The sequence below is a fragment of the Pantherophis guttatus genome, chromosome 5, assembly GCF_059756535.1.
Source record: "Pantherophis guttatus breed Tessera chromosome 5, ASM5975653v1, whole genome shotgun sequence".
Lineage (NCBI taxonomy): Eukaryota > Metazoa > Chordata > Lepidosauria > Squamata > Colubridae > Pantherophis > Pantherophis guttatus.
In genome coordinates this window covers 79346920-79374596 of record NC_142067.1, presented here as the reverse complement: position 1 = coordinate 79374596, position 27677 = coordinate 79346920, and the positions used below count along the sequence as shown (strand labels likewise).

General features: G+C 40.5%; 1 protein-coding gene across 6 annotated transcripts in view; it reads right to left on the bottom strand.

The window, feature by feature from the left end:
- MAP7D2 (MAP7 domain containing 2) overlaps positions 1-27677 on the bottom strand; it is a 113050-nt gene that overhangs the window by 21564 nt on the left and 63809 nt on the right. For all 6 annotated transcript variants that reach the window (XM_087871361.1, XM_034433996.1, XM_034434022.1 and 3 more), the window contains 4 exons: positions 10043-10147; positions 9396-9449; positions 8404-8482; positions 4412-4598 (listed from right to left, as the gene is read on the bottom strand). In XM_087871361.1, coding sequence (XP_087727487.1) covers positions 4412-4598; positions 8404-8482; positions 9396-9449; positions 10043-10147 — 425 coding nt within the window. The remainder of the gene's footprint in view (positions 1-4411; positions 4599-8403; positions 8483-9395; positions 9450-10042; positions 10148-27677) is intronic.

The following is a 27677-nucleotide window of genomic DNA, read 5'->3' as shown; positions in this document are numbered from 1 at the left end:
TAGTAGGCGAGTCCAAGTCAGCTGGCACTTGGAACCATCAGAAGGATCTTCCCACTCAAAAGCAAAGTATGACTGACACTCTTTAGCCAGAGGGATACAAAAGAAGGCATCTTTTAAATCTATGACCGTATACCAATTCTGGTCACTAGAGAGTGTAGTCAGTAACGTATATGGATTGGACACTACTGAATGAAGTGGGCGGAGCCTACAGTTCGCCTCCCTCAAGTCGTGAACAAATCTCCAAGTCCCATCAGGCTTAGGAACGGGAAAAATTGGTGTTGACCAATATGATTGTGTATGGACAAGGAGCCCAGTTTTCAGAAAAAGTTCAATCTGTGCTTTAATGCCAAGCCGGGCTTCCCGTTTTATAGGGTATTGGCGAATAGAGATAGGTTGGGCACCTGGGAGGAGCTGAGCCATGTGGGGTGTAGCAAATTTTGCAAACCCAGGGATTCCTTGATACCAAACTTGGGGATTTATTTTATTTGAATCAGGTCCTCTAAGGATTGTTTCTTTCTCTAGGAAGCAAAGATAAGCTCTTTCTGGGGGAATTTCAAGGGAAACTCCCTGCTGGGAGCATTGTATAACTGCCCCCAATTTTCCTAGCAGATCCCTCCCCAAAAGATTGATAGGACATTGTGGCAATATTAGAAAGGAATGCTGGAGTGATGGTCCCTTGGTTGGTTCAACCTCCATTGGGTGACTGATCAGGGCATTCTCTTCTATCCCGGTTGCTCCAACAATGGGGGTGGTTTTAGAAGAGAGGCAAGGAATGGATTTATCGTTCAGGACGCTAAAGGTAGCTCCTGTATCAATCAAAAAGGAATAAGATTTGTTCCCCACTTTGAGCTCCATCAGAGGGTCTGGGGAAGCAATTGGCCCTCCAGAGCCCCTTCAGTAGGTTTCTGGATAAAACTCAGGAGCCTGAGCTGACATGAGGGGGGCTTGCGGGGGATCAGGTCTGTATCCTCCCCTTCCCCTCATTTGTCCACGTCCCCTATTGGGCCGTTGTGGTTCGTTGGGGCATTCTCTCCACCAATGGCCAGTTTGATGACACCGGGCACATTGATTTTTCGGGAGGGGTCTCCCCCTGCCTTTATTTTGGGGGCTCAAAGCCGCTGCTAAAAGAGCAGCTTGCTTTCTCATTTTCCTATCTTCTTTCTTTTCTTCCTCTTCCTCCCTTTGGGAATAGACAGTGAAAGCTGTTTGAATGAGGGCCTCTAAGTCCTTAGCAGTAGGGGTCTCTAGTTTTTGCAATTTCCTTCTTATATCGGGAGCACTTTGTCCCACAAAGGTCATTTTCAGCAAAACATCATTAGCTGGGCTATCAGGGTCGAGGTCAGTAAACCTCCGAAATCCATCTTTCAAACGGTTCAAAAAATCAGTGGGGGATTCCTTTGGATTTTGAAGGATCTGATGAACGCGGTGAAAGTTCACCGTTTTTGGAACACCAAGCCTCAGTCCTTGAAGGATAGCATCCCTGGCTCTCTGGAGGATGAGGGCACCCTGATCTGTGTTGGGATCAACCTCATAGCTGGGGCTAAAAAGAATCAGGGGTTCAGGCCATAAAGCTGGGGCATCGTTATTAGTTTGAATGCCATGTTCTCTAGCAGCTTTGTAGTGTGCTGTGGTGGCTTTAAGAACTTGTTGTTTTTCCTCAGTAGACAGGAGTGCCGATAAGAGAGTAAAAATATCAGGCACATTAGGTTTATGAGTGGCCATCACACGTTGAACGAGTTCAACATAACTTTGGGGGGATTCCCTGTAAGAGGGAAGTCCTGCTTTCCAATTGAAAAGATCATTGGTAGTAAAAGGTGTGTGAACAAACACCAATTCATCTTTCATAGGAACTTGTCGGAGGGGGGCTAGGACTGAGGGACCCGGTTGGTCAGCAGGTGCGTAAGTCTGTCCCGTCCTAGTGTGAGGAGGACTTAAAGCCGTCAGATCTGGATACAGAGCTTGGGCTGCTTGGGATGTTGAACTTTGTGGATTAGCCTGGGATGGCTGTGATGTTGTTGGGAGCACCTGAGCTTGTGGATTAATCTGAGGGGCAGTTGGACGCACCTGATCCTGCACAGCGGATTGTGCTGCTGCCTGAGGTGCCTGAGCCATTAAAGGCACAGCGTTTACATCAGGGGAAGGGGGAGCAACATAATATGGTGGGGGAAACTCCTCTTCTTCTTCAGTCACTTTGGATTGCTTTTTCTTTTTTGCAAAAGTGACAATGGGGCAAATTTTAGAAGAGGGTGTTGGAGTGAGCCCACATGCTTTCTGGATGTCTGGGCGACAAAGGAGATTGGAGAAGAAGCTAATGTAAAGCTCCTCTTCAGTTCGTCCTATGGCAGCCAGGAATTCAGCAAATTTGTTGACAAAATCTAAATCAAGGCTGCCTTCTGGAGGCCAGGTTCCTACGTTAGGACCAATTAAGTAGGTTGGCCAGATGGATGTGCAGAGGGCTTTCAGCTTATTCTTTTTTAGAACAATCTTTTTTTCTGCAATAGGCTTTACTGTGTCCCAATGGGCTAACACGCAGTCCAGAGGGGTACACGGCTTTGTTTTTCTTACAAAGTTACTCATTCCGAATGGACTACCAGCATGGTTGCCCATTTTTCAGGGGATTCCTTTCTGTCAGCTCAAAGCCTGACTAGACTTTCTCTGTCTCCTGAGGAGATTTCCCACACCTTTCCGTCAGTGCGAAGCCTAACCAAACCCTCTCTTTTTCCCTAAGAGATTTCCCAGACCTCCCCTGCGGGTCCGAAGTTTGGTCAGAGCCCTCTCCTGCACTACAGATTCTTATTCCAACAGTCACACTCCTTTCAAAGCGATCGTCTCTGGCTGATCTCTTCTCGGATAATCAGAAACGCAGATTGGATCTCCGCACGTCGCTTCGAGGGCAAACCTCTGAGGAATTTCCCTCGTCTCATTCACACACTCACAAAGCAACACTCCCCTCCCCACCCAAAAGAAAAAGTCTCTACTCACCTAGCAGAGGACAATCTTCCCCAATACCCAATTCAAGCCTCAATTAGGGCGTTCAGGTCCGGCTGGAAACAGAATCTGCCGACGGCCGACCAGGTCGAAGTCACCGGTTTAAACTTGCCGGGAGCGCTCTTGACGTCGTCTCTGGTCCTCGCCGGTTTCTTCCGTACGCCGTTGGTGAAGGCCGCCAAACCACAAGGGGGTTGGCTGTATGGGGGGCCAAATGTGGCAACCTTGAAGGAAAACGTTGCCTTCAAGCCCCACGTTCGTTGGGCGCCAGAAATGTAAGGTCCGGCTATACGCTTAAGCTCTCAGTGAACCAAAAAGAAAGACTTAAACGGAGGCTTGAATAAGAATCAACATTTAATCTTTGATCAAAGACAAAAGGCTGGGTAAAACCATTCCAAACACATACAAAGAGATATGTATATGGGAGGGTTCACATCTTCAGAGAAGATGTAACCACGTTTTATACCTTTAAAGCATCAGTTAGATCCCCAATTCTGGCCCCTTAATTTATGTTTGTGTATTCTTTGTTGCCCTGCAAAGGAATCTAAACTTCCAATTAGTCTTATCTTTGTTTACTTAATTGGCCACTTAGCGCCTGGCTCCTGAAGACCAGATCTTACCCAGATCAGGCATAAATTAGGATTGAGATGTAAATTACCCCTTTGTTGATGGCTGGAGTTCCAACAGATACGTACCATGTTTTTAGGTGGCACAGAAAGAGATTGATATGAGCAGGTCAAATGGCAGGGACATACGTTTGACAAATACCAGATACATTTCAGAGGCCTAATGACAATATGTTTGTAACAGGAGATACAAATAGAAAGGAATAATATATGTGATACAAAAGCACAATATATATGTTACAGGAACCTAATGATTACAAAATAACAAGCTTTTACTAAATCTAGTATATCAGTATTTTATATTCTATATTATTGTTTCCCTACACAAGATTCTTGACTCCATTGAGTTGAATCAAAAGAACTTTTACTGAGAGAATGTTTTTGCAGCAAAGTCAGGCAAAATATGAAAAAGCCCACATAAAATACAAAGCAATTTTTCCGTTTCCCCAAACGAAATCCCACTGACCATTCCACCAGCAGCCAATGTGATGTTGCAAAGTTGTTCTGAGAACACTGAGATACTAGGCAGATAACAGTTAACTCTTAGGGCATGATGGTTTTGAATCCAGGCTGGAACCAGCTGGGAGGGAGTCTTGCTCTGTCTCTGAAGAAACTCCCCCTCCCTAATTCCCAGGCAATTACAGCAAAAGCATGCGAAAAATGCCAGCAGACAACCTCCCCACCCCCACCCCAACAGAATGGCAGGTCACGATGTGGACCTGACAAATTCAAGCACAGAAAATGAATTGCTACCTTCTTTAGATTACTAATATCATTTCTGAAAATGTATTATGTACCTCACATCCATAGACTGAACTTCATCTGTTGACTCATCCAAGCTGTGAGATTTTCCATCCATTGCATTTAGTTGAATAAGGCCCATAAGTGGCTTACGACCATTAGAAAATACTTCAGGAGGAAAAGATTCAGACACAGCACATTCAAAACCTTTAGGATTTTTGCAATTTGTTACTCCATTAATTTCTGCAAAAAGAGTCACATTAGAAAATGTGATTTTAAAAATTTCCCACAAGTTTCCAACTCTCACAAATCCATCAGGTTTACTCACATTATTCCATAGAATACTTTATTATATAGTATTCCTGAGTTGGCTAGACAAAATTTAAAGCAGAAATGTAAAAGGAATTAAAATAGGCAAGCCTGAAAAATTAAATATATGTCATTGAAGAACTGAATAGATAATACATTTATCATAAGATATCTGATATTATTCCCAGTGAAATTTGAAACTAAAAGCAGCAGCTCCTCTTTTGAATGTTATTTCTCCATTTCTCTTTTTTACAGTTAATCCTCCTCTGTCTTCCCCTTTACAAAGGAGAATCTAATAGCAGAAATTTAGCCACTAAGAGTAGATGGATTGGAAAAAAGAAATTGCTGGAGAAAGACAAGCCATTAATTTTAAGTATGCGTTCTCCTGGATTAAAAGCCTTCCAATTTTTCAAAAAGTATTCTCACATGAAAATCTGTGCTCATATAATACATTTAATACATAAGGACAGGCTTTAAGTTACTGGAGTCCCATATCATCAGCATGTGTTCAATATTTCTCTCTTAAAAACTAAATTTAATGCAAGAGGTTTAATTTTCAGGTGGCTAAAACATGAATTGGTTCTGCCACTAATTTCAATTGGTAGGCCTTATGCAAATCATACATACATTTTCCTACATAAGAGAAATTCCCACCGAATATTACATCAAACAGGCAATAATTCTTCCAACTCAATCTTCCCCCATCTGGAGGTTCTTAAGAGGTGTAGACTTTAAACCCATATTACCAGCAATTACAATATTGATTGGGCAATTCTGGAAGACAGAGTTTACATGACTTGAAGGCAGCCAGGTTGAGAAAAGGTGTTCCAAACCAACTCTCAAGTCTCTACTAGAACACAGGCTATACTTATTAAAAGCAGGAATTGCTTTTAATTACCATAAGAAGCAGGAATTGCTACATTCCTAGCACTCAAACATCTCCACCCAGGGTAAATATCTTCCACCTGCTGTAGAAGAATACAATCACCTGTTTTTCTACAGTGAGTGAAAGTATCCTCCAATAGTATGTTCAAAGGCAGTATACATAACTTCTAAACTGAGGTGGATGTTTAGGTACTCATTCTGAATACAGCTTTGAGAAAAGCAAAGCAAAATGAAATATCTCATGATCTCAGCTAAGAATGAGAGACCTTTCTACAACTTCATACATATCTGAGAAAGCTGGGCAGTTAAAAATGTGAAAATAAATAAATGAATAAATAAATAAAAATTTCCTCTTGGACACAGTGCAAATATAGTAAAAATATATGAAGTAGCTGCTTCAGGTTTGGGGAAGAGCTATAAAACAGTGCTATAACTATCTGAGGAAAAGCACTTTGTTGCAAAACTGGAGCAGTTTTTAGGGGCTGTGGTAAATGACATCAATGCAAGTAATGAACAAACAAAAAGGACAAAGAAGAAAAAGCATGCAAATATCAGTTAAAAGAAGTGTCTTAGTTCTGTTTGCCCTTATGTTAGAATAACTAGGTAGAATCCTATATGCCTGTATGGCAAATTGAACATTTAATCTGATATCCACTACTACAAGAAGAAAATCTGTCATCACAGAAGTGTTAGATAAATATTTATAAATTATAGAGAGCTGGGTCTTCCTGGCATTCCAGGGGTTCCTTAAGTCAAGAAAGTATGTAATGCCAATAAAAAGTAAACACTGCTTTACTAGGCTGTGCAACATTTTGGATTCAAAAGAAAAAAGGTTCTTTAGAGAGTGCATGGGTGTGCACATAGTACCTGTTGACGGTTCCTAAACCAAAAATACCTTTTATTTGGATCAGATACAGTTGCAAAGAACAGTCACAAAGTTCTGGAAGAAGGCACTGTTTCTTTCAGTTGTGAGAAAATAACATTTTGCCCCTCAAATCCAAAGCACTGTACAGTCTTAAACTATGTTTTAATAGCTGAGCTGAGTTTGAGCCATGTCTTTAGAACTACAAAGGCTATAAAATTATCTAGCCAGCAGGCAAGTCCTTGAACTCTTCAAAAAGCCATTATGTAAGATGTATGTACTGTTGCTAATAGTATTTTCTTTTACTGACCTCCGAGATCTGTTTTAGGCCTCTCACAGTTTGGGAGAAAGAGGAAGCTCTCTCAATAGAATAAATTGTTCTAATGGTGTTACACAAAAGAAGGCAAGGAAAGTCTTGCCTAGGACAAAATAGAAAATTGTCAGACAACTGGGGCCAGGGGCAGTGAGTCTTAAGCTTCCGCAAAATAAAAAATACTAGGATTCCTCACTGTAGAGCATCCCCAGTTCTAGTTCTGAGGGAGGAACAGAAAACTTAACTTTCAAGCAAGTTAAGCAGTGTAAATTGTGCCGATCTTACTCTTGGCTTTTGTGATAATACTGCATGACAAGCGAGGTTGCAGATAATATGAGGAAAAAAATTGTCTAATGTTGGACCTGATTTTGAGTTCTTTCCTTTTTCCTCATTGCAAAAAAGGGAAAGGTCTTTTTTCTAACTCTGTAAGTGTGTGTATGTGTTTGTGTGTAAGATTTAGCCCTAGGTCTAGCTACTCCTGGTACTTTACTGCTAACCTAGCAAATCTCGTAAGGAAATTAATGCTTCTGTGTAATTACCATCACTGCCTCAGCTTCTATAATCTTTTATTCCTGCATAGGGACCTGCTTGGAATGGAAATCCTGCTACACTCAAAGTCAATTAACAAATTAATTAAATTCAGAGAGTTGTGATCATTCCAGATAAGATACATGCCTACTAATATTACTTAAATAACAATGTGCAGACAGAGTCCTGACTCACTATAAGGAGGAGCAGGGCTGATCTAGAATATCTTCCTGATTTAATCAAACTAAACCAGGAAGAGAGCTACTCTCTGGGTATATCTTTTAGGAAACAGATGATTATTAGCCAGAGCAGGTAGAAAACAACAAGTTGATTAGTATAGGTAAGCACTGTTTCTTGTGTCCCAAATTTTTGCAAAGCATAACTCCTTTGCTTGTCAGATGCCCCAAATGTCTCAGGGACTAACCAGTAATACAACTGGTTATTGTTTCTTGTTTAGATTGGAAATATTGCAACTATAGCATCCACTGCCTAAATAACTTCAGTCTTCATTTGTATTAGTGTGTGTCAATGGTGAGTTTCTACCAGTTCACCCTGGTTCGGGTGAACCAGTAGTGGCGGAGGCAGGAGGCTCCACCCACCCGCCCAGACGTCATCACGGACGCTCTGCGCATGCGCAGAAATGCCATGTGCACGTGCAGAAATGCCATGCACATGTGCTCACCGTTCCAAACCATTAGCGAAGGTAAGTGGAACTCATTACTGAGGTGTGTGTGTATACATATATAGATATATATGTATATATACACACACACACACAAATACAAATAAAGACTGAAGTTATTTATACACACACACTCGTCCACATGAGAGGAGTAACAGTTCACCCTGGTGTTGCAAAAAAAGGAAAAAAGAATAAGGCTGAATGTTTGCTTAATAAAATTACATCATGCACTACCAAATCCCAAACAATAAGACAAGCCCATAAATGAAGGGTAGACATAACAATGAAAAATAACACAAACAGCAAAACATGTATGGGAAAGCTACAGAGTAAGGTCCTAGAATAACATCCTAAAATATTCAGCTTTGTGAATATACAATCAGAAAGGATAACAGCCAACACCTTTCATGAAGATATGGATTTTGAGTGATTATTAGTATGCAGGTGTGACTGAAATTACACATTTTACCTGCTTGACTAAGGGCAAGTGGGTTGGGATATTGATCCACATTCAAGGTTCTTGGCTCATCTGATTTTGTGTCTTCTTTCTGTTATCATCAAACACATTACATACAATTACATTACATACAATGCACAGATGCATTAAATATAAGTCCTTTTCAAATTAAATATGTGGCAGAGTTCAACAGGGTTTAAATATTATCTGTATTTAAATAAATCTCTGCTTCAATCAGATAACTTTAAATTTTGAGGATTATAATTCCACACAGAAAGGCTGACTGTGTTGACTGGAATTAACGGTTGTTTTACCACTATTATATATTTAAAGCAAAGATTAATAAGACATAATATGAGGAGTAGGAATAACAGAATTCTTGTCTTTTAGTTCAGAAGTCCATTGTGCATCTATATATAGATACAATACATATACTACATATATGACCAAAGAATCCAGCACTCTATCTTAACTTATTAGTTCTCTTTTTAAAAAAATCTAACACAATCAATAAAGAAGTGTATATATTCTGTTTTTATAGTCAATAGCTTTTAATTTTATTATTATGCATTGACTCTACCTAACACTGAAACATTAAATCAGTTGTATTGAAAGAAAGTAGCACACCTTGAACAAGTAAGAATTAGTCATAACTCTTCCCCATACACAATCTGACTGATTTGGAAGGGAAAACCAGCAAGAGAAGAATTTTGCTTTTCCTCCCATTATCACCTGTCATCTTAAAACAGTTCTTCAGTTTGTTTTCCCACTTATAAGGAAGAAAGTTACTCCATATATTAAATGTTATAGCTCTAAGATGTTTTAAAGAAGACTTTATTTCACCTCTGTCCTTTACACAGTGAATACATGCAACAGAGACAAGAGAGAAGATTAAGTTATCTAATTATTCTGTTAAATTAAAGTTGGGGAATAATATGAGGATTTCTGGATGAACCAGTTTACAACATTCTGCATTTTCTGTTAAAAGAACTTTTTTCTAATACCTTGATTTCTGCTATTTCATTTTTTCTTGTCCTTTTCATTATTTCATCTATTCGCTGAAATGAGAAAAAAAAGTTTGCTTTCCTCATTTAACAACTAAATTAAAGAAGTATATAATGCGGGGGGAAATTCATTTCCCAGAAAGCTTTAAATCAATGTACAGGATTCTACAAACATATAATCAGATCATAAAGCTATTTGTTCGCTTTATATTCTTGGCATCTCTTCCAAAAAGCCCTCATTGTTATTGGCATCTATAGCATAACTTCTTTTAGTTCTAATTTGGTGGAAGTACTGTAATGATTTGGAAATGTTACATTAAAATTTCCACCTCTCCCCAGGCAACACAGGGCTTATCTACAGTATATAACAGTAATAAAATGATCAATCAGTAATGCCAACACCCTTCTATTACCAAATCAATTGTGTAAGATGCAGAAGATAATACAATTGTTAATAGTTCTAATAAACTTGAAAAAATTAATTCTGAACAGTTTGTAATTTAGTTATTGCATTTCATACTGAGAGTGTAATTAAATCATGTATTTTTTGAAGCTGATAGCTCCTTTCTTACAGCAGCCTAATTTACGCAGTCATAGAACAATGTAAAGTAACAATGCAACAAGATTTGATTTGAATAAATTGTTACCTTCTTTCGTTCTTGTCTTTCTTGCTCTATCTGCTGCATAATATGTTCCTTTTCTAAACGTAAATGTTCAGCTGCCTCTCGTGCTTTAGCTTCTGCTGCTTTTTTCTAATTAAATACAAGCCAACATAGTGTTACTATTATTAAACATTTAATTTTCAATTCACTTCACAGTCTGGAACTGGTAAAAACTTAACAGTTCAAGTCCTAACCAAGGACCTATGAGCTATTAAGATAATGTCTGAGTACTGGTATATAAGCAGTTCTGAGTAAGGTGGTTTTTTTTGCAAAGTCAGAATATTCAGATCTAATAAATTCAAATTTTCCATGTATCTAGGCAACCCTTTGGGTATTGCTTCAAGGGCTCCTATTGCTATTGGTACAACCATTGATTTCTTCCTCCACAATCACTCAACTTCAATTTGCAGATTGCGGCATTTCATTATTTTTTTCTAGTTGTTTCTCTTCAATTTGTGCATCACCTTGTATTGCAATATCAATGAACCAGACTTTTTTTCCCCCTACAATAGTGATGTCAGGCATTTGGTGGGCCAGATGTCTGCCTGTTTGGATTCGAAAGTCCCATAAGATGATGATGATATTATGATTATGATGATGTTTTCCCAAAAATAAGACCCTGTCTTATATTTTTTTGAACCCTGAAATAAGCGCTTGGCCTTATTGCCATGCGCTCAAAAGCCCGATTGGGCTTATTATTAGGGGATGTCTTATTTTTGGGGGAAACAGGGTATTGTTATTATTAACATGTTTCCCTGAAATTAAGACCCACCCAGAAAACAAGCCCTACCCTGATTTTTTGGGGGTGGGCCTAATATAAGCCCTACCCCAAAAATAAGCCCGGGTGAATGGATGTGGCCAGCACAAGAGGTGGTGAGCATGCAGGGACCGACGGTGTCCAGCAGTAGCTGCAGCCCGCCGGCCCCTTGGTGCAGCGCAAATACTGTTAATTCTGAGCATGGAGAGAAAGCTTCTTGATTCCTGTGCTTGTCTTTTCACTAAGTGTAAGTGTGTGTGTTTGTGTGTGTGTGTGTGTGTGTGTGTGTGGTGGGGAGGGGAGCAAAGCTCTTCCTGAGTCTTTCACTGGTTGAGCTGTGTGTGTATTTGATGACAACCTTCAAATTGCATTCTTCTCCCTCGGGAAGAGCTCTGCTTCCCACTACACCCACCCACACTTAGTGAAAAGACATGCACAGGAATCAAGAAGCTTTCTCTCTCTCTTTTTCCACCCCCCACGCTATGCTGCTACGTGCTGATAACAAGCCTTTTCTCCCCCCTCCCTTCTGCAAATGAGATACAACACATGCTACACATTCAGCCAGTATATCAAACCATTATTCTCTCTCCTGAAGGAACCCCTTAAACAAAACAGAGTGAGGACTAGGACGGATTATCCCCATCTGCCCCTTTCACCTGACACTCCAAATCTTTGTTTTGGCACTCCTTTTACTCCCCTCCCTGGCATTCTTGGCTCAAGAATTCCCTGACCCTGGCTCATCAGTGCTGGGGCAGGACATCGCAAATAGCTCATTCCCCCCACCCCGGCTTATCAATATATGAGTGACTGTGGACTGCCCTCATTTCCCAGCCATTTCCTGCCCCATTTCACTCCCGATGCCCATAAAGAATTCGGGGGGCAAAAACAGAACCTCGGCGGTGAAATGGGGCCAGAACGCAAAGGCATCTTCTTCCTTTGCTGGTTCTTTTGTTCCTCTTTCATTTGACCAAACACTTTTCACCCAGATGGAGAAACGATGGAGACTCAAAGCGTTGTGTGCTTGCAAAGGGGACAGTTTGAAAGGAAGCAATTAGGTCCATTTCAAAGCATCCTCTTTGCAAGCAGACAAAGCTTTGTCTCCCTCTGGGTGAAGTGTGCAGCAGAGTCAGGTGGAGGCAGAGGCAATCCCAACGTATCACTCACTCCTACCCACTGTCTCTCAGCTTGCCTGCAACTGTGCCAAACAGGCACCCACATGGGGTGTTGGGATCGCCTGCCTCCGCCATCCCCCATGCCTCCGCCTGCTACCGGTATCAACTCTCAAGTGAACCTGATTGAAGCCATCTTGTGCTGCCTCACAGTTGCCATGAAGCCTGGAAGAAGAAGGGGAGGGGTGGGGGGAAGTAGATAGCCTAGCTTACAGTCAAAATAAAAAGTTTTCCTGTTGGAACCAAGGTAATCATAACAGGTGGCTGGTGAAAGAAGAAAGAAGCCTGCCAGCTATATTCATTGGACAATGTGACTGATGACACTGGGGAAGGGGGAAGTTTTACTCTTTTAATTAGGTGAAAACTGCGGAAACTTTCAGAGTTGGTTTTCACCGGCTGTGCTGATATGATATATCCAATAAACATGACCTTTGAGCAGGGGTGAATTGCTCCCGGTTCGGACTGGATCGCCCAATCCGGTAGTGATGGCGGCTGGTGGTTCGGAGAACCGGTATTAAAAATCCCTGCCCCCCCATGCCCAGCTGAGCTGCACGATCATCAGAGGCTGTTTTTTTACTTTTAAAAGCATTTTTTCTACAACCTTTTCGGCCGAAAAAATGCTTTTAAAAGTAAAAAAAAAAAGCCTCTGATGATCGCGCGGCTCAGCTGGGATCGTCAGAGGCTTCTAAAAGCATTTTTTTCCTGCAACTTCTTCGGCCAAAGAGGTTGTAGGAAAAAAAATGCTTTTAAAAGCCTCTGGCGATCCCAGCTGAGTTGCCTGATCGTCAGAGGCTTCTAAAGGCATTTTTTCCTGCAACCTCTTAAGGTTGTAGAAAAAATGCTTTTAAAAGTTAAAAAAAAAAGTTGGCCATGCCCACCCAGTCACATTTTTTTTTAATTTGATTTATATGCCGCCCTTCTCCGGAGACTCAGGGCGGCTTACAATGCGCTAAGCAATAGCCTTCATTCTTTTGTATATTTATACAAAGTCAGCTTATTGCCCCCACAACTGGGTCCTCAATTTACCTACCTTAGAAAGGATGGAAGGCTGAGTCAACCTTGAGCCTTGGCGAGATTCGAACCTGCAGTAATTACCCCCCCACCAAGCCACGCCCACAGAACCAGTAGTAACAAATTTTAGATTTCACCCCTGCCTTTGAGGAATCTATCTGCCTTGGATTTCTGATTTCAATGGATGCATTACTTGGAACACTGGCATTAAACCAACTTTCCTAACTTTTGGCTCCAACTAGAGATACTTTCCAGGGTCCTGAGCCCTGGCTGCTCACTTGATCTCTTGAGGGGAGCAGAGAAGACTCAGGGGAGACTGCAGATATGGAGAAGCAGGGGGAAGAAGCCGGCCCCCACGTAGAGCCTTCAGGCCCCCACAGAGGCTCTGCAGACTGTGGTGATGCTGACAGAGGTTGCCCTCCCAGCAGGGACCCGTCCCAAGGTCCGAGCAGAGGTGACAGCCACCAGGGACTTGTACCAGGCTGAGGAGGACCTCAGATTCTAGGGCTCCATTCAAGGCTTGGAATGGAATTCCCACTGACATCCACATGGGAGTTGGCTGCTTTCACCCTGCACTGGAGAGAGGGAAGGCCTCCTGAGCTAGACAAGTCCATAGAATGGAGATATGTGACAGCGCACCCAGGGCCAGCAGTGGAGACCCTGCAGGATTCGACTGGATGAGCATCAAGAGGATGGTGCAGGTGGGTGGGCTAAAATGTCCCGGTGGGGTCCTGAGCAGACCTGTCTTGACTTTTCCACCCTGCCATGATCTGGCTCGTGTGGCAGCGATGCAGCTGGCTAGCCCTCCACCGCCACAGTCGGCTCAGTCGATCCCAGGACCACAGCAGAGCCCACCACACTGCCATCGGGTAGCAAGCTCACCCGGCCGCGTGCCCAACTCTCCAGGATGGTGAGCCCACTCCCGGGGCATACTACCCTGGGGCCAGCCAGGCTCCCAACAACTGACCTCCGGCTTGGATGGTGCCACAATGTCCTCCTCCTCCTCCTCAACCAGCCACACCTTCCACTGTGGAAGTCACCTTCAACGGGGGCCCAGAGAAACTGGCGTTCTTTATGAACCAGGTGTGGGCTCACCTAGATGACCACATGGTGGACTACCCGAGTGATCGGGCGATGGTCCGTGCTGTGACAGTGAACCTGGAGGGAGAGGCAACTGAATGAGTGACCCAGCTCCATGACAAGGACGCATCAGAGCTAGGGAACATCAACACCTTTCTTCAAGAGCTGAAGTCTAGGTTCAAGGATGACTACCAGACCCTGCAAGCTGAAGCCAAAATCTGCAAACTAAAGCAGAGGCGTTGACACACCAAAGAATATGTCAGAGAGTTCCAACAAGTGGCTGGGAGACTGTGACAGTGGCTAGAGAGGCTACTGGTCTACTTCTTTAAAGAGGGCCTGGATTGTGAGCTGCTGAATGTCTGCATTTACCAAGGAGTCTCTGATCAGATCCACAAGAGGTACTGCATGGCAGTAGCAATGGACCTCGAGATCAAACAATGCAAGTGGCATGGAGCCATGGAGCCAAAGCCAAAGGCCAAACTGGAGAAGCAACAACTGGGGAGACGATCAATCCCCAGTCAAGCCGCAGACTCCTCCAGAGGAGTTTCGGGACCACCCATCAAATGCTTTTGCTGTGGCCAGCAAAGCCACTGGGCTGCTGAGTACCTCACTCCCACTCCCCAACCCAGGGCGAAGCCGCTGGATTCTGCCAAGGTGAAGAAGCCCTCTAATAAACCGAGACAGGGGGAAATTCACCCATCAGGCTGTCAAGGTCTCTCCCTCTATAAGTGAAGGGGAGAGAACTCCAGCTGGGGATATCCGGCAGCCGGTGCCCTACGACAGCAACAATGAGGACAATGATGACCCAATGGTAAGTGAAGCCATCAGTCCCTTTGCCACCCCCTCAAAAATTGTAGCACTGAAATCCAGAGCCCAGGGAGATGTAGAGGCCATAATAGACTTGGGGTGCACTCATTGCCTAATCAGCTTGCAGACTGTCATGAAGCTAGGAATCAGGGTGAGGACCCTGACCTGACCCATAAGATTCAAGCAAGTTGATGAATCATTGATACCACGCTCCTCACTGAACCAGTGAGGCTAGAGATGGTTAGGCACTGGGAAAACATCTGCTTCATGGCAGCAAAAATGACCAAAGCCTGGGACTGTCCTGGCTGGACAAATGGGGTCCTACTATCTGGTGGGAAGGGAGGGAGAAAAAGCTAAGGCTAAGAATAGGCCCTCTTCCCCCTCCCAGCAGCCCTGAGAAGGAAGTTGACCAACGGTTGGAGGACACTAAGCAGAATGATAAAGCGAAAGCCACATCTGAACAGCCTCCAGGAATCACCCTGATTCCCAAGGAATACCAAGACCTTGCAGAACTTTTCAGTGAGGCAGAATGCAACACGCTGCCCCCTCACTGATCCACTGACTCCGCAATAGAGATTGTGCCGGGGTAAAGCTACCCAAACCGAAGCTGTACTCAATGACCCCAAGGGAAATGAAGGAGTGCCTCCAGGTTTTTATGGTGTGTCCATAAAATGTGTGTTAGGGTGTGTTAAGGAAGTACATCAGTAAAAACTTGGCCAGAGGGTTCATATAACCAGCAAACTCTAGGGTAGCCATATTGGTGCTATTCAAAGAGAAAAAGGACGGGTCGATGAAATTGTGCATTGATTTTAGAGGAATTAATGGGGTCTGCATGGAAAATATGTACCCACTCCCCCTAATGAAAGACATGCTAGCTCACCAATCAAAGGGAAAAAATCTCCCATGAGCCTCCTGTGAGTCAGGCAGCTGCGCAGCATGTCTGGATTGCCTGTCTTCTCCCCCCCCGCCTCCATACTCAGAATTAATGGTATATGTGCTGCGCCAAGGAGGCCGAGATATGCCGAGATCTTGGCCTGTTGCAGCTGCAGGCAAGCAGACAGTGGGACGGAGAGGGCAGGGCCACTCCCACTCCCCTTGGCCCCCACGCTCGCCACCTCCTTAAAAAAATAAGACCTCCTTGAAAATAAGCCTGAGTGCTTATTTTCAAGCCCAAAAGAAAACATGGTATTATTATCTCTTTTATTCATTAAACATGAAACTCAGTCAACTGAACATTTAAAAAGGTATCATTGACTGGTGCTGATGGTTGATAAAGGTTGCTGCCAGCATCCTAGGTATCAACCAAGTATCTTCTTAAAATGTGTGATGTTCCAAGTAGTGCAGTTTCTTGCAGTTCCGCTGGTGTTATTGCAGGAAGCTGTAATTTTTTAATGTATTTTATAAAATTCTTGGACATGGTACCAAGTGCCTTGATGACAATGGGTATCACTGTGAAATGTTTCATCCATAGCCGTGTAGTTTCTATGGCCAGGTCGCAATATTTCATGATTTTTTTCCAGTTCTTTTTCTTTGACTCTGGCATCTCCTGGTACAGCGATATCAATAAATTGTACGTTTTGGTATTCGACAATTGTGAGATCTGTGTTCCAAATGATGATCCAGCTGTATTCGAAAGTCCCACAAGATCTTCACCTTCTCATTTTCGACAACTTTTTCCATTTTATTTTCCCATGACTTTTCGGATACAGATAAGTCATATTTTTTACATAATGACCAGTGGATTAATTTAGCAACTCGGTCGTGTCCAGCTTTGTAATCAGTTTTCGCAATTTTGCTGCCGTCACATATTAAAAGTGAAACAGTTTCAACTTTGTCATTGCAAAGTTGGCAGTTTGGATTGTCAGTTTGGATTTTTGTATCTTCACTTTCATGGCATTAGTTTGTAGTGCTTGTTCTTGAGCAGCCAGTATTAAATCTTCCATTTCTTTCTTGATGGTTCCTATCTTAAGCCATGCCCATGTCAAGTTGTTATCACATTTTCCTTCTATGTTTTTCAAGTGCTGTCCATGCAAAGCTTTGATCTTCCATCCATTTAATCTGTTACCCAGCTGTTTTTCCTTATATTCTGCCTTTGTTTCTGTTGTTTTTATAATGTTCTCCGTTTTCACAGCCTGCAGCAATTTTTCTGTACTTTGATTCATACAGTAATTCAAACTTCTATAGTTTGATGGATTTGCAATAGCCCTCTGCCCCCTATTCTTCTTGGCAGATACAACCTGTCAATGTCACTTCGTGGATGTAAAGCGTGGTACATATTCAAAAGTTTACACTTTTTTCGACTTCCGGTTTGCTGTTCGTCGCTGCCAGACGTTCCTTTGGGATCGTCAGCTTCCACTGCCTGTCAGAGCCGCCTTCACAACGGAATGGCGGCTCAAAAAAACTCCGTTTCCATGAGGAAACGGAGATAGAGCCGGCAGGGGTGGGTAGAACTCTCTGCGGAGTCCCAAAGGTTTTTCCTTTACTTTTGGGACGGAGCGGATGAGATGCCCCGTATCCCCAGCCGCTGCTCCGGGCTTTGGGAGACCTCTGCTAATGCAGAGCCAGGCATCAAAAGCAAGCCTGCAAATTTAACAGACTACTCAAAGAAAATGTGAGCTGGACCTGTAATACTGAACCGCAAGTATTTTACTGATTTTTAAAAAAAAAATTACTTAAGAGAGAGGAGGAAAAGAAAGAGGAAAAAAAGCCTTTTAAAATGGCGTCGGCTGGAGGAGAGGCTGAAAGGGAAAGTCCTTCCGTTTTCTATTACTACAATGTAGCGGAATAAATACCACTGGCTACATTTGTAGACAAAACTTCGCTCCTGTGTCTTTTTCTCTTTTTTTTCCCTTGGAGACTTGATATTGTTGTTGATTGGAAAGAAGTCTTTTTTTTTTTCTTGCTTTTTTTTTTAACAAAGCCTGCCTGGGCGGAAACATGGCACTGAGACTCATAAAGTCAGATAAACAAGAAGGGGGGGGGGGATTCCCCCACCAACAACTTAAAGGAACAAGTCTTAACTCTTCAGTCTCAGAAACCTGATTTTAATATAATAGAATTTTTTATAGAGGAGATTGAAAGAAGGGAGGAGATTGTGAATCAGCAACTTGAAAAATTTAAAAAAATCTTTCAGAAAAATCTTCTGAAATTCTAGCTGGGATTCTAAAGGTTCAACCTGAGGAAGTGTTTTGTAGGATTGACAGAGTTTATCGAATAAACTCCTGGATTGCCAAGCAAAGGCAATTGCCTAGAGATGTGGTGATTTATTTTACAGATAAAGAAATTAGGAATAATATCGTGCAAAATTCCTTCAATTCTAATTTGCAATTGTATGGAAGAAAGATTTGGATTTACAAGGAACTCCCACCTAAGATATTGATGGAAAGGAAGAAATTTGGTTTTCTGGTGAATGAGTTAAAAAAGAGAAATGTCCCATTCAGGTGGGACGCCCCAGTTGGTATTATATTTAGATACCAAGGAGAAAGATATCAGCTAAATACTGTTGAAAGAGTGGAAGAATTTTATCAAAATAGGTTGAAAATGAACTTAACATCTTCAGGTATAATACAGGATAAGCAGAAGGAGCTGGAAATAAAGGTAAAATATCGAATTACAGAGACTGTACCAGATGAATTGCCTTTGGATTTATTGGATACCCCAGCTGGACTATCTACAAATTTGAGAGAAGTGGCATCTAACCTTAATGTGATGACTTATCAAGGCAAGGATAAGCATGGCAACCAATTAGGGGATATACAAGGGATAAAAAAGAAACATGAGATACAAAAACAAAACCAGCAAGACCAATCTACAAAGCAGAATAAAAACCGACCAGATGATACACAATTTGTAGAAAGGAAACCAGGATGGAAACCAAACCCACAAAAAGAAAAGAAAAAAAGAAATAGGTGGCATAAAAATAGAAATTTCTAAATCAGGCAACAGTGAAGCCAGTGACTTTAAAATATGAATGATTATGTGTAAACACAGAAGAGGCGACGTATTGGTTAATATCATCCTGAGGATTGTGGCAGATCTCTGCATGGCCGTAATTTGGGGACGTGAAACGAGCCTTAAACTGATGGATTTGAATTATCCACTTTGGAATTTCTTTTTGTGTTGATAAACATATTATATTATCTTGAATCACAAGGCAAGAGAATTATGCTGGGGCATGCAGAAGATCGGGTTGTTACCCACTACGATGATGGGAATTAATAATCCTGATGAAACCCACAATTATTACTATATGGAATATAATTATAATGTCACTCGGGTGGTTGTTTTTACTTTTATACATATAAGAAGATATTTACTACTGATGGGGGCAGATATGATTGAAGATCCTGAATAAACTGTTGCACCAGCAAGCTATGTTACCCGATTATGGATGTTGGTTCTACCAATCCAGTGGAAAGACCTCAAAGAAGATACTATATGGATTATAAATTTAAAGTCATTGTCTTTTCTTTTTTTTTATTTAGATATAATGGAAAATATAGACATATTTTTAAGTAGTGTGGGCAGTGAATCAAAGATATTAAGAAATGTTGTGTATGGTAATTTTGCATGATAGTGGGTGAATAAGCTAGTTAGTAGATTGATTAGTCTAAGAAAAGGGATTTTTAAGTGATATATTTAGGGGAGTGGAGGAAATGGATAGAGTGGAATAAATGTTAAACTAGATTTTATGGGGAAGGCCGCTTTGAAATGTTATAGTAATATATATAGAAGATTAAATGTTAAAGTAGGACTTATCGTATAGTTTTAAAGTGGAGAAGTTATTCTATAATGTTATAGTATAATGTCTTTTTTTTTTCCTTTCTTTTCTCTTTTCTGAAATGTATGGATAAAGGGGGATGTTATAATATTAATAATATTTTTAGTAAGTAAAGGTCAATATTTAGAGGAGGGAGTAAGTAATCTGTTATGAATTAGGGTTTTTTTTGTTATGAAGAAGTCACAGGGGGGATGGGTGGGGAGGGGGGGTTAGGGAGGGGGAGGGAGAGGGGGAAAAAAAGGGGGGGAAATTTGTATTTGAAAACTTTTTCAATAAAAAAAAAAGTTTACACTTTTTCCAGTCCAAGTTTTCCAGATCAGCCAAAGCCCAGTTGATGATTCCAGATGGGTAGCGTATCAGTGGAACTGCCCATGTATTAATGGTTTAATTATGTTTCCAGCATTCAACTTTGATTTTAATATTTTGCGGACTCTCCTGATGTATTCCTTTTGGTTGACTCTGACTTTTCCATTCAAGATGTTATCTGCTTCCAATATGCCTAGGTATTTGTAACCATCATACTTTGCTAATGCTTTCATGATGCTTCCATTTCCCCATTCTATTCCTTCTATTTTTTTCCATTTTTCCTTGCTGCATGGATAATATAGCAAATTGTTCAAGTCTAAAGTTCATTCTGATGTCGCTGTTGAACAGTTGATCTATGTTGAGTATTGATTCAAGTTTTAAGTCATCCATGTATAGTAGATGGTTTATCTTTCCATGTTGGCTTGAGATTTGGTATCCCAGTTTTGTGTTTCGTAAGATCATTGTCAGTGGAATTAATGTGATGTTGAACAGTAGTGGCGAAAGTGATTCCCTTGGAAGATTCCTTGTCTGATGTTGACTTCACCAATGTTCTCCCCATTTGCTGTTAGAACTGTTTACCATTTTTGCATTTTTGCTTTCAAAAATTTAGATATTTTTGCCGATTCCAAAGTTTTCCAAACAGGTGTTAATTCAGCTGTGGGGTAATGAGACAAATGCCTTCTTGTAATCAATCCACACCATATTTAAATTCTTTTTCCTTCATTTTGAATTTTTTAGTTCCATTTTGTTAATGAGCAGCTGATCTTTTGTTCCTCTTGATTTTTTATAATTTCTTTTTTGTTCTACCGGATACAAACTGTTTTCCATCAGATGATTGAATACTGAATTTGCCAGTGTTCTTGTAAAAAGTTTGAACGTTGTTGGCAGACAAGTAATTGGACAGTAGTTGCTTGGTTCTGTGCTCTTTTCTGGATCTTTCATTATCAAGTATGTTCGACCAGCTGTTAACCATTCTTCGCTTGTTGCATTTTGAAGCATTTCGTCAAATTGAGTGGCCATGAGGTGATGGAGATTGGTCAGATGTTTTAGTCAGTATCCATGCAGTTCGTCCAGGCCAGGGGCACTCCAGTTCTTGACCTTCTTTACTTGTTTTGCAACCATATCAGTTATTATTACAATATTCTCGATTTTGTTTCATGTTGCTTGTTTTTGAATATCTTTGAACCAGGAGGCAGTTCTACTGTGTTCCACTGGGTTTTCCCACAATTCTTTCCAAAACTTCAAAGTTTTTTCTTTACATGGGTGAACATTAGTTTGGACTCGATTTTCATCAAGTGACCAGTAGAAGAGGTGGTGTTCTTTTTTTAAAAAATAAACCTTTATTAACATTTAAAATCCAAAAATACAAGTTCAAATACATCTATAACAAAAATACATCCATAATAATTATACAATTCAACGTCTTTCTGACAGTACATAATTCTCAACTTTCTTCATCTGTTGCCACATATTCGTACTAAATCAACATTTTTAAACACATTTTATATCTTATTTTATTCTACACATTCCTTATTTTTAATTTCCATCCATTGATACCAATTTTCCCAAGTTAAGTCTTCCTTATTATTTAATTCTAAAGTACGTTTGTCCATTTCTGCACATTCAAAAATTTTCTGGATTATTGCACAGTCTGTTGGTATAGTGGACATTTTCCAGGCTTGCGCGAGTACAATTCCAGCTGCTGTAGTTATATGAATGATTAAATATTTTATCCTTTTAGGGTAATTTCCTTTCATAATCACCAGAAGAAACAGTTCAGGTTTAAATTCTATCTTACAGTGTTTAATTTCTTTTAGCCATTTTTGTATTTTAATCCAGAATTTTGTAACTTTTGGGCAAAGCCACCATACATGGAAGTAGGTACCTTGTACTTGATTGCATTTCCAGCAATTAGGTTTTAGGTTGGGGTACATTTTTGTGAGTCTTGTTGGGGCTAAATGCCACCTAAAGAACATTTTATACTGGTTTTCTTTATATGTGGCAGATTTTGTTAATGTATAGTTTTTTCCCAAATTTTTTCCCATTCTTCTAACTCAAAGTTGTGCCCAATATTTTTTGCCCATGCTATCATCAATCCCTTTACAGTTTCTTCTTCTAAGTCAAAATTTAATAAATAATTATATATTTTAGATAATAAATTCTCTTCCGGGTTTGTTAATAATTTATCTAATTGTGTAAATTTCGGTTCAAATCCAAATTCCTCTAAATTTTTTCTGTATCTAGATTGCAATTGAAGATACGGCCACCAATCTATGATTATTCCCCATTCCTTTAATTCTTGGTTAGATTTTAATCTTCCTCCATTGTCCAAAATTTCATTCTATTTTACCATTTTACCAATATCTAATGTGTTGCCTCCATAGTGGATAACCATAGTGGATAACCAGCCTGGTATTTTGAGATAATGTTTCTTCCTAATTCCCTCCCAAGTCCGTATCAGTGAATCTCAAAGTGTATGTCTATAGAAGTACGAATGTGAATGTTTCTTATTTCTGTGTTCTGTGTTCCATATGAAGGCATGCCACCCTATCTGGAGATCATGCCCTTCCAGTGTTAAAATTCTCCTAATCTTTCTTTCTTTCTTTATTTATTAGTCATATTTCTATGCCCCCCACTCTCTGAAGACTCTGGGCAGCTTACACCAAAGACAGTATACTAAATAGCATATTGCCCCCAACAATCTGGGTCCTCATTTTACCCACCTTGGAAGGATGGAAGGCTGAGTCAACCTGGTGAGCTGGTGAGATTTGATCTGCTGATCTGCTGAACTAACAGTCGGCTGAAGTAGCTGCAGTACTGCACTGTAACCACTGTGCCACCTCGGCTCTTAAATTAATCCAAATTAATCCATTCCCTAACCCAAACCAAACTCTCTGTTTTGTAATAAGTTCCCCATGCAGGGAGTCCAAAGGCACCTCTGCTTCTATCTTGAAGTGAGATTAATTTTATCCTTGTCTTTTTCCAAAATGATTTCATAATCATTTTGTTTAACTCTTTAAAGAAATTCTTATCTAATTTCACCGGAGTAGTTTGGAATAAATAGAGTAGTTTTGGCAAAATATTCATTTTAATTGTTGTGATTTTCCCTAAGAGTGACAACTGTAATTTCCCCCATCTTTCTAAATCTTTCCCTATTTGTTGTATTAATTTCATATAATTATCCTTTTTTAATGCTGAACATCTTGCTTTTAACCAAATACCTAAATATTTCACTTTTTTTACGGTTTGAAATCCCATTCTTTCCTCAAGTTCTTCTTTTTGTTTTTCCGTTAAATTCTTAACTAACATTTTAGTTTTTTCTTTGTTAGTTTTAAGGCCTGCGACCCCCCCATATTTCTCTATCTCTTGCAGTAGTATTGGTCCAGATTCCAATGGGTCTTCTATGACAAATACCATATCATCTGCAAATGCCTGCACTTTAAATTCTTCCTGTTTAATTTTGGTTCCTTTTATTTCCGTTTTCTGTCTAATTCTCTGTAATAATATCTCAAGGGTCAGGATAAAGAACAGAGTGTTCTGTCCCCGTCTCCACACACACACAAACACAGCCAGCCGAGGGTTAAGAAAGCACTTGGCACGCACACAGGTTGTTATCAGAAACTTGGCAGCAATACGAGCACCGACTGCCAAGTGCTTTTACTTCAATAAACGGAATATCCCTTCACCAGATAAACAGAAATACACACATTTTATAAATAGTCCAGTTCCAAACAAGAAACCTTTCGGCAGCTTTAAGCGTTGTTCAAGTGACTAGCCAGAGTTAGTTTTTGTTCATCACAGAGTCTTAAATGGCCACCACACTCTCTTATATAGTCTCTGGGGTGTGGTCCAGTGACTCAGTTATAATCCCTGGCACGCCTCCTTAACTGCTGCAACCGTTTATCATGCCTTCGTTGGCGTGGATCCAGGAACGACAGATCACCTCCCTCGCTCTCATCGGAGACACCTGGCTCCTGGCTAATCTCCTCTTCCTCGGCCGGCACTTGAGGCAGTGCCAGAGGGGAGGGGCCTGGATAGGGGGGCCTGGCTGACTCCTCTTCTTCATGTTTGGAGCCTTCTTCCTCCGATGAGATAGGCTCGGAGGGCGGGGCCACAACACAGAGGTGACAGAGGACAATCCTGTTTAATTCCTTTTGTTATCTTAAATGAATTTGTAATCTCCCCATTTATTATTACCCTTGCCTTTTGCATGGAATAGATCGATTCAATCATCTTTTCAAATTTCTCTCCGAATTTCATGGCTTTGTCGAATCATAAATTCCCAATTCACATTATCAAAGGCTTTTTGTGCATCCAGGAAGACAAAGGCAACTTGTCTTTCTGTATGTACCTCGTAATATTCCATTATATTAATTACTATTCTGGTATTGTTTCTAATTTGTTTCTTAAGAAGAAATCCATTTTGATCTGTGTGTATCTTAAATATAAATGAATATAAATGTGTAGATAAGAACAAATGAATATTATAATGTGTGTGTGTGTGTATGTGTGTGTGTGTGTGTATGTTGGAATAATGCGATTATTCTACTATTGAGTAGTAAATAGAAATGATAGAATAGAGAACTACAAAAGCAAAGTACGTAAGTTGATACGAAATGCTGTAAAATTACCATTAATGTTATGTAATGTTCAATACGTTACGTTTTGACATGTTTTGCTTTTATAGATGTGTGATTGTTTTTTGTGTTGTTTTTAAAGACAACCTTTTTAATAAAAATTATTTTATATAAAAAAAATAATTCCAATTCTTTCAGGATCTTTTGAATATATTCTTTTTCTTTTAGAATTTGTGGATTCAATGTCCATCTGCCTTTCTTTCTTTTTTGCCCTTTCCAAATTATTTTGAGGGGATTATGATCAGCCCAGGTGTTTGGCATAATCACTACCGTTTCAACATCTTTAAGTAGCTCTCCATATATCCAGGCCATATCGATTCCCGACCAGGATCTATGGGGGTTGGAATAGAAAGTAAATTTTAGAAGAGGTGTTGTTCTGATCTAGACATTTTCACGATATTGTTCTATTTGTTGTTTGTATCTTTCGATTTTCTTTGCTGTTGCTATTACATGCTGTTTTAGTTCTTCCATGATTTCTGTTATTGTTTTTTTCTCCAGGTTGTGTTTTTTGTATAAACTATTTTTCAGCTTTTCATTCAAGGTCATTCTATGTCAAGTGGTCTGGAGGTCCCTGCTCGACCATCACAGATTTTGATGAAATTTTGTGTGAACATGCACACATGTTCCCAATGAACATTGGTAAAGTGTTATGTGTGCCGATGCAATATTTGTGGAGATATGGTCATTTGTTTGACCCCATACTGCAACCTTCTACAGTATGACTCTGAGGTTCCAGCAACTTTGAGACATAATATCTCCAGCAACAGTCAGAATATTCAGATCTAATAAATTCAAAATTTCCATGTATCTAGGCAACTCTTTGGCTATTGCTCCAAGGACTCCTATTACTGTTGGTACAACCACTGATTTCTTCCTCCACAATCGCTCAACTTCAATTTGCAAATTGCAGTACTTTGTTATTTTTTCTGATTGTTTCTCTTCAATCATCTGGTATTGCAATATCAATGAACCAGACTTTTTTCTTTTCCACAATAGTAATGTCAGACATGTTGTGGGCCAGATGTTTGTCTGTTTGGATTTGAAACTCCCCTAAGATTTTGGCCTGTTCATTCTCAAAAACTTTGTCAATTTGGTGTTCCCAAATTGACTGCATTCGAACACCCAAACTTCTGGCAAAACTTTCAATGTATGATTTTGGCAATTCGATCGTGACATTGTAGATAATCAGTATGTGAGATTTTGCTGCACTGCCACTGTTAAAACAATCCACTGTTTCATCTTTCTCATTGCATAAACAACATTTGCTGTTGTTATTGACATGTTGAATTTTTGCCTTCATGGAATTGGTCTGCAGGGCTTGTTTTTGGCAGCCAAAATGAAGCATTCAGCACTCCTGATCTCAACCATCTCCATGTTAGCTTTGTTTCTACCTTTCCTTCAATGCCTTTCAGGTATTGGCTGTGCATTCTTTCAAGTTAAGAACTTGATAATTGATTGTTTCCTTTCAATATTCTGCTTTCAATCTTGTAGTTTTCAAGAGGTTTCTCTTGTTCACCTCCTAAAGCAAAGGCTCTTTTGCTTTTTTAATGTAGTTATTTAAGCCATGTTTTTCCTCTTCCATGGTTTGTTTCACCTGTAAGAATCCTCTGCCACCCTGAGATCTAGGTAAAGGTAAAGGTTCCCCTCGCACATATGTGCTAGTCGTTCCTGACTCTAGTGGGTGATGCTTATCTCCATTTCAAAGCCAAAGAGCCAGCGCTGTCCAAAGACGTCTCTGTGGTCATGTGGCCGGCATGACTGAACGCCAAAGGCACACGGAACACTGTTACCTTCCCACCAAACCTGGTCCCTATTTTTCTACTTGCATTTTATACATGCTTTTGTACTGCTAGGTTGGCAGAAGCTGGGATGAGTAACGGGAGCTCACCCCATTACGCAGCACTAGGTATTCGAAAGATCTAGGCAAATATAATAAATATATATCACTTTTTCGATCCAGAGCATGGTGCATTGTCATTAGTTTTGTCTTTCAATCCAAATTATCAAGTTCTAACCAAGTCCAATTATTCCAGCTAAGTATCATATTACAGGCACTGCCCGGGTATTAATTGTCTTTATATTTCCTCCACTTAGGTTTGATCTCAAGATTTTCTGGCCTCACTTTATGTATTTTGTTGAAGTAACTTCCTTTATTTAGTTGTGCAACAGAGTTTCCAAAACTCCTAAGAGCTTGTACTCTTCTTCTTGTGTTACTGTTTTTATCAACTCTTCATTATCAAGTTCAAATCCATCATCTTTAACCATTTTTTCTGCCTTAACAGCAATTGTTACACATTTAACAATTGTAAATGTAAAATTGCATTTCAATGTCTCTGCTAAATTCCTCAGTGATTTTCAGCAGTGAGCTCAATTCAGCATTTGTTTTTCCAAACAGTTTTAAATCATCCATATTGTTTTATTGTTTGTTTGTTTTATTAAATTTATATACCGCCCTACTCCTGAAGGACTCAGGGCGGTGAACAGGCACAAAATAAAATATATAAATACAAAAGTTAGAAACATAATTAAAACCAAATTAAATAATTTAGCCCAAGACAATTAAAAATCCCAATAATTTAAAACAAATTAAAATTCCAATTTAAAAATTTAAAAGAAAGGGGAGAAAATTAGGCCAGGCCAGCTTGCTGGAATAGGAGGGTCTTAAGAGCATGGCGGAAAGTGCGCAGATCCGGGATCCTCCGTATCTCCGGGGGGAGCTCATTCCAGATAGTGGGTGCCCCCACAGAGAAGGCCCTCCCCCTGGGGGCCGCCAGTCGACACTGCTTGGCTGACAGCACCCGGAGGAGCCCCTGTCTATGAGAGCGTACCGGCCGGTGGGAGGCTGTTTGTGGTAGTGGGCGGTCCCGTAAATAACCAGGTCCTAGGCCATGGAGCGCTCTAAAGGTGGTGACCAAAACCTTGAAGCGCACCCGGAAGACCACCGGGAGCCAGTGCAGCTCGCGCAGGAGAGGTGTCACACAGGAGCGCCATGTTGCTCCCATAACTACCCGCAATATAGAGCAAATGGGAAATTTCCAATCCTTTTTTAAGGATCATAACCACAAGTTTGTTT